Source organism: Tenrec ecaudatus, chromosome 16 (assembly GCF_050624435.1).
Source record: "Tenrec ecaudatus isolate mTenEca1 chromosome 16, mTenEca1.hap1, whole genome shotgun sequence".
Lineage (NCBI taxonomy): Eukaryota > Metazoa > Chordata > Mammalia > Afrosoricida > Tenrecidae > Tenrec > Tenrec ecaudatus.
The window spans coordinates 41609333-41621544 of record NC_134545.1 but is presented as its reverse complement, the minus strand read 5'-3'; the positions used below and the strand labels follow the sequence as shown (position 1 = coordinate 41621544).

At 41.6% G+C, this 12212-nt stretch overlaps 1 protein-coding gene across 3 annotated transcripts in view; it reads right to left on the bottom strand.

Moving 5' to 3' along the window:
• Positions 1–12212, bottom strand: part of KCNMA1 (potassium calcium-activated channel subfamily M alpha 1) — a 992499-nt gene that overhangs the window by 126527 nt on the left and 853760 nt on the right. For 2 of the 3 annotated variants that reach the window (XM_075533804.1, XM_075533802.1), the window contains exon 19: positions 642–735. In XM_075533804.1, coding sequence (XP_075389919.1) covers positions 642–735 — 94 coding nt within the window. Of the gene's footprint in view, positions 1–641; positions 736–5376; positions 5464–12212 lie in introns of all 3 variants that reach the window. The other variant, XM_075533801.1, reaches the window with a different exon arrangement.

The window sequence follows — 12212 nt, the reverse complement described above, 5'->3', positions numbered from 1 at the left end:
CGAGCGAGCGAACACGCTGTATTTCATAATTAATATTGCTTTTCGCCTGCACAGAACGGGATTACTTTTGAACTTAGCATTGGCAAGTCCACAGATTATTAGACTTTCTTTATTAGTCCAAATCAATTAACAGAAATGTGATTTCAATCGACAGGATAAAAGGGAGGTAATCTTCAGGTTCATTTTCGATTGTGGTGCTACAGCTCACATATGGCCTGAAGTACAAAAACCCGTCCTCGGAGGGGCTCCCGCAGAAAGAGACTTGCCAGCGGCAGACTCACCACATGAGCTCCTCTGATTGGTTCCTGCCGTCATTAGTGCCACTGCTGTTTAGGAACTACACACAGACAGGACACGGTGACAGCTAAGACTTTAAAGCCTATGTATTTTTCAAACAGCTTTTCAAACTGTTTTTCATGACAGAATTTTTTCAGCTCTATCATTAACTGCTGACAAGCTGACAGAATAAATACTCCCGCCTTTAAGAAGCCATCTAATGATCCAGCTCCCCTCCCCCTGTCTTGTTCTTACTGGAGAGGGAGTGGAGGCCGCAGCTGGGCTGGGGCAGGATTGGGGGGGAGGCAAAAGGGGGTAAGAAGTTGCCCAGAGGAGGCCTTTCAGCATGGGACCCCTCTCCTTACCTCATCAACTTGGGTGAGGTGTTGGGCGAATTCCGCATGCCTCCGTTCCGTTGCTTTTTTTTGGGTGACAGCGTGGACGGCTGCTCATCTTCAACTGGAAATACAGGCAGCTCATGAGATTACGAACAGTGTGAAGGCAGACTGTGAAACACAGGTAAGATATCAAAGGACACACGCACTCGTGGCTCATTCACTCACTGCTAGTTCATGGCTGTCTTTTTTTTTCCCCCCCTTTGGATCCCCCCGACAGATGTCAAGTGTTAGTCAGAGGCCAGCTTAGCAGTGGTGAAAGCACCTCCTGCTGACACTGCCCCATCTTAAACATGCACTTGAAAGAGACCCAAATGGTTTGGAAACATCCCTGCCACGGGAACAAAAGAAACCATGATCTCTTTGCGTATAAAAATCCACGCACACGCCACGTTATTCTTGGTGTTAAGTTTGGCTATGTTGCTTTGCTGGGTCATCCAAAGAGTGTTCTCAGAACCCAAATCAGAGAAGTTATATTGGAAATCATGGCAGCACGGTGGCCAGCCTGCTGCTCATCCAAACGAACCCGGGGAATGAAGGGCTCTGTTCTGGATCCTGGTAGTGCTTGAGAAAGAGCCTTCCAGAGAGGCAAGGACTCCAGGCCTGAACAGGCAATGTTTCAGTCTCTCCGGACTGAGAACATTGGTGCATGCTGGCCCACAAATTCCCAACCCAGCTCAGCTCTTCTCTCTCCGCCTCCTAAGAGGTGAGGCTGTGCAGCGGGACTCCTTTGTAACCTGACTGGAGAACTGGGGTTGGGACTGGGTACGGAGACTTGGTGACGAGGACCCCAGTGAAGAAGGAGGTGGCCACTGAATGACATCTTTGATGATGCAGCCAGGGTGGGGTGAGGCAGGGAAGGCAGCGGAAGGGGTTGGAAAGCAACGGCTCTTTTCAAATGTTCAAACTAAGCAAGGTGAAGCGTCACTCACAAAAAACACAGCACACCTCACTGCTTTTGCCCAGATAGCTACTAATAAACTTTGTGGATGTGTTAGCTTGCATCATGCTTTTGGAAAAACAGAGGAGTTAGTAGGTGCAAACCCAGTCTGTCACCCCAGGACATCAGCAGCCAAGTCTTAGTCTTCCTCTCCCACCTCCTACCATTGTGACTACAGCTGTAAGGTGAAGAAGAAAAACTAAGGTGCTTGGGTTCTGAGAGTCGACTGCAGCAGAGACTAGGAAGAAGTAGCCCTGAAACTCGGGGTTCACAGCAATTACCTTAAACTAAGAAGAGAAATATTAGAAGCGTGGACATCTGAGAAGCTTCGTGTAGACACACCTCATTTAATTGCTGTGCACTTTATTGTGCGCTGCCGATACTGGTCTTGTTTTGTCTTGTTCTTACAAATTGAAGGTTGAAGTAAGTCTAACCGTGCTTGCTTAGTGTCTCTGTGTCCATTCTAGTCATTATTCCGTTTTCCAAACATTTTAGTAACACTGTTGTGCATTTAATAGGCTAACATATAGTGGAAACATAACTTTCATATGCACTAGAAAACAATAGTTTGTGAATTTGTAAATCGCTTTCTTGTGATATTCACTTTACTGCAATCGTCTGAAACCGAAGCCGTATTATTGAATATATGCCTATTATCTGTGAATGACGTGAGTCTGAAGTGGAGCCGGATCAGAACATTCTTTGGCACGTTCCTGAAAAACCTTAAATACGCCTATTATGCTATGATAAACAGTTTTGAAGAGATTATTTAAAAAAAAAAACAACGACCCTTGAAACTAGTTCTATCACACTTAATATAGCCCCCTATTTTACTGTCAGTCTGGAATTCTCTAGTTCCTTGCTGACAAAGGGAGAAGGACAAAGAGCAGTGTGTGTGGGATGTGAGAGGGACGCCGGGAGCAAGGAAGGCAAGTCCCTGCAATGCCCACTTTATTGACTGGCCCACTGACCCCACTCCTCCACTGTCCCATATCAGTCACTTAGTGCTCCAGGCAGGAAAGTGGCTCAGGGTATGTCACCGATGATCAAAACTGAGTATCCATACCAAATCACACAGAGACTAAACCGCACTTAAAAGATTAAAGGAAATAAATACAAGCCACATAAATGATATTAGGGGAAAAACCACTTAGAGTTAATATGCATCTTTAAGTTGATATGCAAGCAAATACGCGCTCTGAACTTAACCTGAATTCATCATCCTTTCAAAGGACAATATGTGCACACGCGCAGGTGTGGATAAATATACTTTGTGCTTACTCCATCTTAGGACGGAGTAAAAAGTCTTCCTTAGCTCCAAGGTCACCTCTTAATATGGGCACTTGTAAACTGGTGTATTTGTGATTAGGTGATTCACATGAGTTGAACAGCATGGTGGAATAAGTAATGTGTTTTGTGTGCCTGTGCATTTGTATGATGAAGTTGTAAGATCTGTTGTTTTCTTTCATATAAGCCTTCTTATGGTTAGAACAAAATACCCCACAGGCCTTTTATCTTATCTAGACTCTAGTGGCTAGCTTGATCGAGGCCAGCAGATGTTACCAGGGTTTTATGGAACTCTATAATAAGTCTATATTACTTAAAGTGCCAACGGCTGTCATCCTCACTGGCATTCCTGTTGGAATTCCTTGCCTAACTTTTCTGTCTCCATTTGAAATTTCTTTGATTAAGTGCCAATCATCCTACACTTCACGTCGAGCAGCCGTTAGATGGGAGCCCTGGCAAGTGTATCCATGTTAGCCAGCTCCAGGGAAACCCCTTATTTGGGGGGGGGGGCAGTTAAAGTTTTGCTTGCATCAATGTAAGGAAACTATTTATTTTCTTTGCACTCAGAAAGATCATCCTTCATCATCATATTGCATTAAGCTGAGATTTGTTGTCTTAAATGAAACGTGTGTTCAAAGAAAGGTTTCCTCTTGTGCTCACAACCTAGAAGTGTAGCTCTGTTCCCTGAAGGGCTGGGGGCGGGGGGGGGGGATGTCTACAGCTTAACTATATGAAAGTGGTGTAATGGAGACGTCACATCTAACACAGATCCCACAAGGGAAGTAGTGATCACTTCTTCTAAGTAGGATATAAACCATAGTTAATTATTATCTTCATATGGGTTCTATTTCTGTATTTAAATTAAGTGATTTAAGAAAACTTTGGTTAAGTTATAAAATATGATTTTCACTACATGGTTTCTGTGACTATATGAGAAGAATAAATATTGAATTAAAAAAGAGACTCAAATTTACTTACTTTCATGAAAGATCAATGTCTGAAAGTAATGAGCCAGTACCTCATGACAACCCACATTTCCTGGCCTACATTTAACGGGATCTTTGGCTAATTATAATACACCTCTGCCTCTAGCTTTTCCATTTGCTTTCCTGCGGGGGAAATCCCAAGAAGATATGATCCTTGACAGGACTCTGACTTACTTACCAGCTTATTTAGAACACAAACAAGTTCAGGAAGCCAACATGGAATTCTTATAGGAGTTGTACTCTATCCAGTCTCTAAGTACTCATAACATTCAAGGGCTTGTGTTTTTCACATCCCTAAGCATAACACTCAACGCGCTGTTGTAACTTCCCCATGCTCGCTTGTCTAATAGGCACTGAATCTAACAGTTTCACAGTTTGGGAAGACTCAGTGCTAGAAAAATGTCAGGCAAGTCTACTGAGGCTTCAGATCCCCTGGTTTACGCTGGTGTCTAATTTAAAGTTACAACGATGTTTTAACATGTTTGCTTATACTTGACTAAAGAGGATTCATTATTTCAATGACATAACCTCCACACAATGTTCTGGGAATTGATTTAAGATGTGGTGGTAATTCCAACAGCCTTAATGCAAGAGTCGAACATCTGTAGCAACGTGTTACTCAGCTTCTCATTGGCATTCTGTTTGCAAGCGAATGAAAGGCAGCATCTTCCAGAAGTACTGGCTAGAATGCTGAGCTTACTTGAGAAAGATCATATATTTCTCTCTGTCTTTCTTTTTTTCTCTCAAGATACTGCTTTTAAAAATACCTTTCTTTTTCTGCTTTAACCAAGTTTGCCAACTCTGTGTAAGGGTCATTAGGGTCTCTTTACAAGGCCATGGGAATAAAAGAGGGCAACGACTACAACGTTCAGTCCCCACGGCAGCGTGTGATCTACCGAGCACTTGGCTCAAGCCTGGCCACACTCGCTCTTCCCTATTTCCCCAACCAAGCCCAGAGGACGGTGCCCTTTGGCATTTGAAGGTGTGTTTGTTGGCCAGAGCCTAACAACAACACCAGAAAGAATCAAAGCAACTAAAGTCAGAAATGCCATAAAAGGCAAACAACCCATAAACATGAGTTAACAGGCTATCTCTGTTATATTATTAATCGCCACATCTGGAGAAACTCACATCTGTATACACTTAACAGGTCATTAGTACTGGCATATTCACACTGGAATCACTCAAGAGTAAGAGTCATGCAAAGTGGTTTGAGAGCAAAAGCATCTAGCTAACAAGGCTTCCTTTGAAGGTTTGAGCAAGCTGCTCATTGGGGGGTCCAGTGGCTCTAATGATTCTTTATTGTGTTCTATAGCTTTTCTGTTTGGTGTTCTGCTGCCCAGAAAGCTAAACCCATGCTAAAAGCCACAGTAGTGCAACTCGCTCTTCTTCCGGTGAGCTCAGCATGTTACAGTACAATGTGGGGGTACAGGGGCACACAGCCAGACTTTGTAGTAACTGACAATGGGAATTTGTTCCAGCACTCCTTCACCTGACTCAGTCACAAGGCCAGACTTGGGAGGTGCAATCTTGAACTCAAATGGGTCTTTGGGATAGCGTGATCTGGCTTCAACCTTGACTGCCAAACAATAAGGGAAAAAGAAAATAGAAATTAATCCTTGTGGTAATTTTCATAATAAAAGTCCCGACCCAATCTTAACATTGAATAGAACCTTGCATTTAAATTAAAATAGAAATTTCTCGCAGGCGTTTCTTCTTTTCCTTTATCCCAGTGACATCTGGCATTCTTTTTTTTGGGGGGGGGCTTTTTATTTAAATTGATATCAATAAGGATGCTATTTGTGGAAATTCAGAAGTTGGCCAATAAGCTTCAGAAAAATATGAAGTTCTCCTCTCTCACATAATATTCACAAACACACACAAAAAAAATCATGTTAGGGCTGGATCAAACCCATTATCTGCTAAAGTCTACACAACTGAGTCCTACTGAATCATCCTCTTCTTCGAAACCATCGACTCTCAATGTTAAATTATTGTTTTCCAGACCCAACCAACAGCATGGTCAGCCACGTTGGCGGTGAGCCTACTGTCTAACTGGCATTAACTACCAAGTGTTTGTGTCTTCTCAGAAAGGGTGACGCACAGCATCTCCTCGAAGCCTCAGTCACACTGTCTCGGGCCTATGGATATTTCTTTAAAGGAAGAAGAGAGGGGGGAAATGCTGGAATTGAGATTATGTAGTCCATTTTCTATCTTATGTCTGATCAAAATCAACCCCATGTAATTCAGAGTAACGCAGTTATATGGGAACATCTAGTTGACAATGGACTAAACACCCACACGGATCTGACTTCTTATATTCAGAAGAGATGTTCACCAGAAAGTCTGGGTCAATTACCTCTCATGGTCTCGCAATGTGACCACAAGACCAAGATTGCTGGGTGGGAACACAGAGTGGGGCCTGTCTTACTGAGAGATGGTTCATGCCCTGTCGGTCATAGACTACCAGAACCCTTGCTGCATGGGACACAAGCTGGCCTCATGAGAAGGTGTGGCTGTTTCCTTACCCACAAAACAAAAAATAACACTATTAGGTATTACTAACAAATAATACCAAGTAGACTGCTCTTTGTGTCAGTTTTGGTAACATAGTTGACCCCTGAAAAGCACAAAGATTGGTATGGCCACCACCTACATAGTCAAAAATCTGCATATAATCTGCAGATGAGCCTGGAGCCTCATCGATTTGAGTGACACAGGGCGACTTCTCTGAGGATTATTTTTCTTGCTGCTGTCAAGGTGAGCCCAGGTATTGCGAACCTCTGCTGAAAACGCCGCGTGATGCTCATCATCTCTGGGTGTACAATCCCTCTCTCCAGCAGCCCTCCCGTGGAGCGCCAACCCGCACACGAGAAGACGGTTATCTTCGTCTTTTAAGCTGATACTCATATATAAGTTGGTCCACATAATTCAAACCTATGTTGTTTAAGGGTCAACTATATAAGTATTTTGACATGAATCCTATGGCGAGGGGGAGCCATCTGTCCATCATGAGATTGAGCAGTTAAACGTAGCTAGAATTAGACACCAATGCCAAGTTCAAGGCTTGGGGTCAGTAGTAAAACAATCCAACATACAAACAAACAAAACAAAACACCTCACTGCTCTTACATCGATTGTGACTCAGAGTGACCCTATAGGTCAGAGTGGAACCACCTGTGTGGGTTTCTGAGACTTCGGGTCTTTATGAGTGCACGCAGCCTCATCTTTCTTTTGGGAGTGGCTAGGGTTTGCACTGCTGATCTAGTGATTACCAACCCAATGCATAGCCCCCCAGGACTCACGCAGCAGGGGAGCAAAAGTGAAAGACGTACTTGAGATGAGAGTTTCAGGTCTAACAACCATGAGGTAAAATACATTGCCAAGCACGTTAGTGAACACTGTTCAGGATTATTGTGTAGATCAATCTATAAAACTAATTTAGAAAGATAACAGTCAATAAATACTAAGACAGATAATGAAAGGATGAAGAACACTGTTCCTCAAAAGCACACCCCAAGTGACAATTTCATATAGATATATGTGAAACAATTGTATATATGTGTGTGTGTATGTGTGTGTATATATATATATATATATATATATATATATATATATATATATATATATATATGAAACAATGGTAGCCCTTGAAGCTATTCTGTTCCTGGCAACCCCATGCGTGTCAAAGTAGAACTGTGCTCTACAAGATTTTCAATGTCTTATTTCCAAAATTTGATTTCCAGGTCTTTCTTCTCAGGTACCTCTAAGGCAGTGGTTCTCAACCTGTGGGTCACTACCCCTTTGGGGGGTCACAACCCTTTCACAGGGGTCACCTAGGACTGTTGGAAAACAAATATTTCACAATACATAATTACATAGTGTTTTGTGATTAATCACTATGCTTTAATTATGTTTAACTATGTTCAATTTGCAACAATGAAATTACATCCAGTATATCAGATATTTACATTATGATTCATAACAGTAGCAAAATTATTTATAAAGTAGCAATGAAAATAGTGTTATGGTTGGGGGTCACCACACCATGAGGAACTGTATTAAAGGGTCAAAGAATTAGGAAGGCTGAGAACCAGTGCTCTAAGGTGCTCTTGTTGTTACCTTTTGATAAACAACAAAGCCCATTAACCCTGCACTGCCCAGGGACTCCAAATATATACAATGCTACTCAACTTAATAATCACTTCCTCATATACATTATCATGCAAGATAACCTGGTAACCCCTTGCTGAAAAATATGAGATATCTGGATATAGATATACACATATATAGACAACTACACATATGGGCACACACATACATGTGTACATGTGTATATATATCCATGTATGTTTATATCTAGAAAACCGAAAATGCTAAAAAGAAATCTGTCATTATGTAAATTAAAAATAGAAAAGTCTCTTCGAGGGTCCCGTCTTTCACTGGCACCAGGGTGCTGCGCATGCACACATTGGTGCTGTAGGGAGGAGTCTGAGTGGGCAGGAAGGGGAGGCTTGTTGGAGCTTTTCCATTTCTAGCTTTTGTGGAGCTAATGGGAGAGTGGTGAGGGAGAATGTAAGGAACAATAGGTGATGTAGAAGCTAATCACAGGGTATATTTCTGGCTCTATTCACTGCTTAAGAAACCTGAATTGTGTAAGTTTGAGTCCATCAATACAAAGTAATGAAAGACTACATGTGCGAGAGAAAAAAATCCTATGTAAATATATTAACAGAAATCCATAAACCTGGAATGAAATGCTCTCTATGGAAATATTGCATGTCTAAAGGATTCAAATTGGGTATATCAAAGAATCTGTCATGCACACAGATTCCACGTCAAACCACATACTCCATGTAATGTACAGATCCTGGGAAGTCCAACATTCAGGAAAGATGCTGGTACCTGGAATTTCAACTCATAGACATTCACTAAAATCTAGATTTCACTTAATAACTTGCCCAGTGCTCTGCCCTGCTCAATGTTCTACAAAATCCCTTTTGGAGATCTACTTGTCTTGGGCTCTTTTCTTTCTTTTCTTTTTTTTTGGTTTTAAAACAGACTGTCTCCATTGCCTCAAAGGCAAAGAGAAGTATCAGGGAAAGATCAGTAGGAATTAGCTTATCAGAAACAAGACAGAGATATTAACAATGCAATTACAAAAGTAGATACACAATTGAAATGAGACCTGCAAGAATTTCCCTGAATCACTGCTACAGATTTTGGGAACTGCAAAAGCAGCAGATCATGAAAGTTAAATTTTTTTTTCCTTAAAAGGAAAATTAAACTGGGAAAATATACAGGAGTGTGACAGAAAGGATCACTTACCAACCTTTCTTTTCTTCCTCTCTACCTCACTGCCAACCGCTTACAACCGCTCTGGGACTGAGAGGTAGACCTACTCCTAGCAGTTGGCTTCCTGAGTCCTTGTCTGTCTGTCTCATGGTCAAAATCAAAATCCAAACTCACTGCCATCAAAGCCATTCTGACTCAGTCTGAAATTCTGGGGTCAGTAAACTGCGGTAGTACACATGCTTTCATGTGACAATGAGCAAAGGATGGCTTTTTAGTGGTTGAAAAAAAATTCACAGTACATTACAACTCTCTGTAATTCAAATATCAGTGGCAAAAAGTACAGTTTGATGAGTATACAGTCATGATGTGTCCTGAGTTTACATATTGCCTGATGCTGCTTTTGCTCTACACATGACAAAGTTGAGTGGCTACATGAGACCCACGGGTACAAAGTCCAAGATATTTACTGTCTGGCCCACAACAGAGAAATATTTGCAAACTCCTGCTCTGCCTTACGGTCTCACAGTTTCCTAGCTGTCCTTCTGTCCAAAGGGACAATGCTCTTCCCAGTCTGCCACACAACCAAACAACAACAAAACACGCATGGAACCCACTAGAAGGACACTGATTCAGAAAGGCCAGGAGGGGTGAAGGTAGTTTAATGGCTTTAATCTCCCTTTCACCCAACTGGTTATCAGTTCTTCCGGTTCTCTTGGTTTTGAGAATATGAGCTAGCCACATTTCCCCTTTTCCAACTCCAGCTAAGTTAGATTCATTTTCCCAGTACTTTGGAATCAAGGCGAGCCACATCCACCACGAGCAATTCCTCAAAGCTGTCAGGGTGTGCTGCGAGTCCGCCCTGCAAGAACCCTGTACAAGACAACAGATTCACCATTAGCCTCGATATGTGGGAAATATACAGCTTCAACCTTTCCCCAGCTAGCTCGGAGCGATATATAGATGATTATTTCAACCGTCAGCTGCCGCGTAGATTTAAACCTCTGCACAATAACTCCTGGATTCATCTGCCCCTTGTCAAGCTGGCACCGCTTTCCTTGGAGGGTACCTAGTGTGGCAGATTCACTGTGAATCCAGAATGATCCAGACGGCCGCTGTCTCTTTGTTAACAGGAAGCCGAACTGATGAGCTTCTGATGCATTTCTTATCAAAGTAGTTTCAGAAAGGAAAATAGACCCCATCCATTTTGCCAGAATTTCATATATACTAGATGACGGTCTTAATCAGAACCTCTGTGCTATTTTCTTGAGTAAATAGGTAATTCCATATCTATCCCATTAAAATCATTTTATCCCAATGAATTATGTATTTATAATTTATAATTATCCTTGATTTCCCCCTTCTGAAGCATACTTAATAAAACCATCATCTGGAGACTACAAAGCAATGGTGCTTAATAGATATAAACATGCTAATACTTTTTTTAAGTTAATGCTAATCTTTTTAAGCTGTGTGTCTAAAATGATCATTGTGAATAAAGGGATTATAATTTTCAACTGATGCATTTAACAAAGACAAAATGGGCTGTGATGGAATTTATGGAGCTTGTAAAGGCACTCTTCTCTAATACGGCTTATCAAGTAGATGTGGATTTAGTGTAGTGCAAATGGTGCCCTTCTGGACGGTATCATGAGAAAATGACTGTAAAATACCTGGTACCATCCTGGCCCATTGAAAGTACTCCCATAAATGGCTGCTACTGCCAAAATTTTGGTGTCCTTACATAAACACCAGCATCAAAACACTATCAATCTTAACTTCACTAACAATTCTGATATTTTGTGCATCACGGATTTTATTTTTGTATCACGATTAACAAGCAAATAAATAAGCATTCATTCATCTACCATTTAGCTTGATTAGTGCTCAGACTCTCCTCTCTTTACAAGCAAGTGCCCTTAGTTTCTATTTACCATTGAGCGTCGACTTGCTCTCCTGTACTGAATAAAGCCAATATGAAACATGAGGTATTTATTTTGATAGCTTCGTGCTGTTTACATGGGATTGTTAAGGACAGCCCTTACACATCAGTGAGTGTTTCCTTGTGGATTTACAAATTGTCAGAAATCCAGGGGAATAGAGAAAAGATCATGCTGCCTTAGGTATTTGAGATTTGCCACCTGTCCAGAGTGAGAAACAGAAACAAGAGAAAGGGTCAGGGCTCTCACACCTCACATCAAATTCTCATGGTTAACACGATGTTGACTTCCATTTCCACTTTGGGGCTAGTTTTATTTGTTTCTCTGTTATGACTGAAATTATTACTTCCCTTCTCTCTCTTTTCTTCTCTCCCTAAACAGCTTCAAATAAACATGACTACCTGAAGATGTCAATCATATTTTCACTTGGGTGTTTACATTTTTAAAAATTAATGTTTGCCCCAATGATTCTGCTATTTGAGGACTACGTATATATTTGGGGGGAGGGAAGGGAAAGGGTTTATAAGCCAGAAGATTCCAGAGAGATTTGAATCATTATTATTAACATCATTTTTATCAGCTTACCCATAAACACTGTATCTTTCATTGAGCTGGTTGTGTCAGGAGCCCCCTAGAATCCTAAAGTGTATTCCAGATGGCTGCACTGATACTTTCTCTGGAACGCAGATGAAAGTAGCACGCATGGGCTTTGAGTGCAACCCAGGAACACTGCATGATGGAAAATTGTCTGCTGGAGCACTTTAGAAATACTGTATGCTCTTAACCTTGGGAGGTAAGGACCAATCCAGATTGTGATTTCACACTCAATGCAACATTGAATATATTTCTTAAGGGTATAAAACTAAAAGCCACTGTTACTGAGCTGATTCTGACTCATAGCAACCATGGGGACAAAGTAGGACTGCCAGCACAGTGATGGGGAGGTTGGAAATGTTTACAGAAGCAGACGACTAGAACGCTGTGTTGCTGAGGGGCTGGCGGGCTTGAACCACTGACCTTTCGGATAACAGCTGAGCAGTTAAACACTGGCTACCAAGGCTCCTTTGCTTTTGCCTTTTTAAAATGTTTGAGTGTG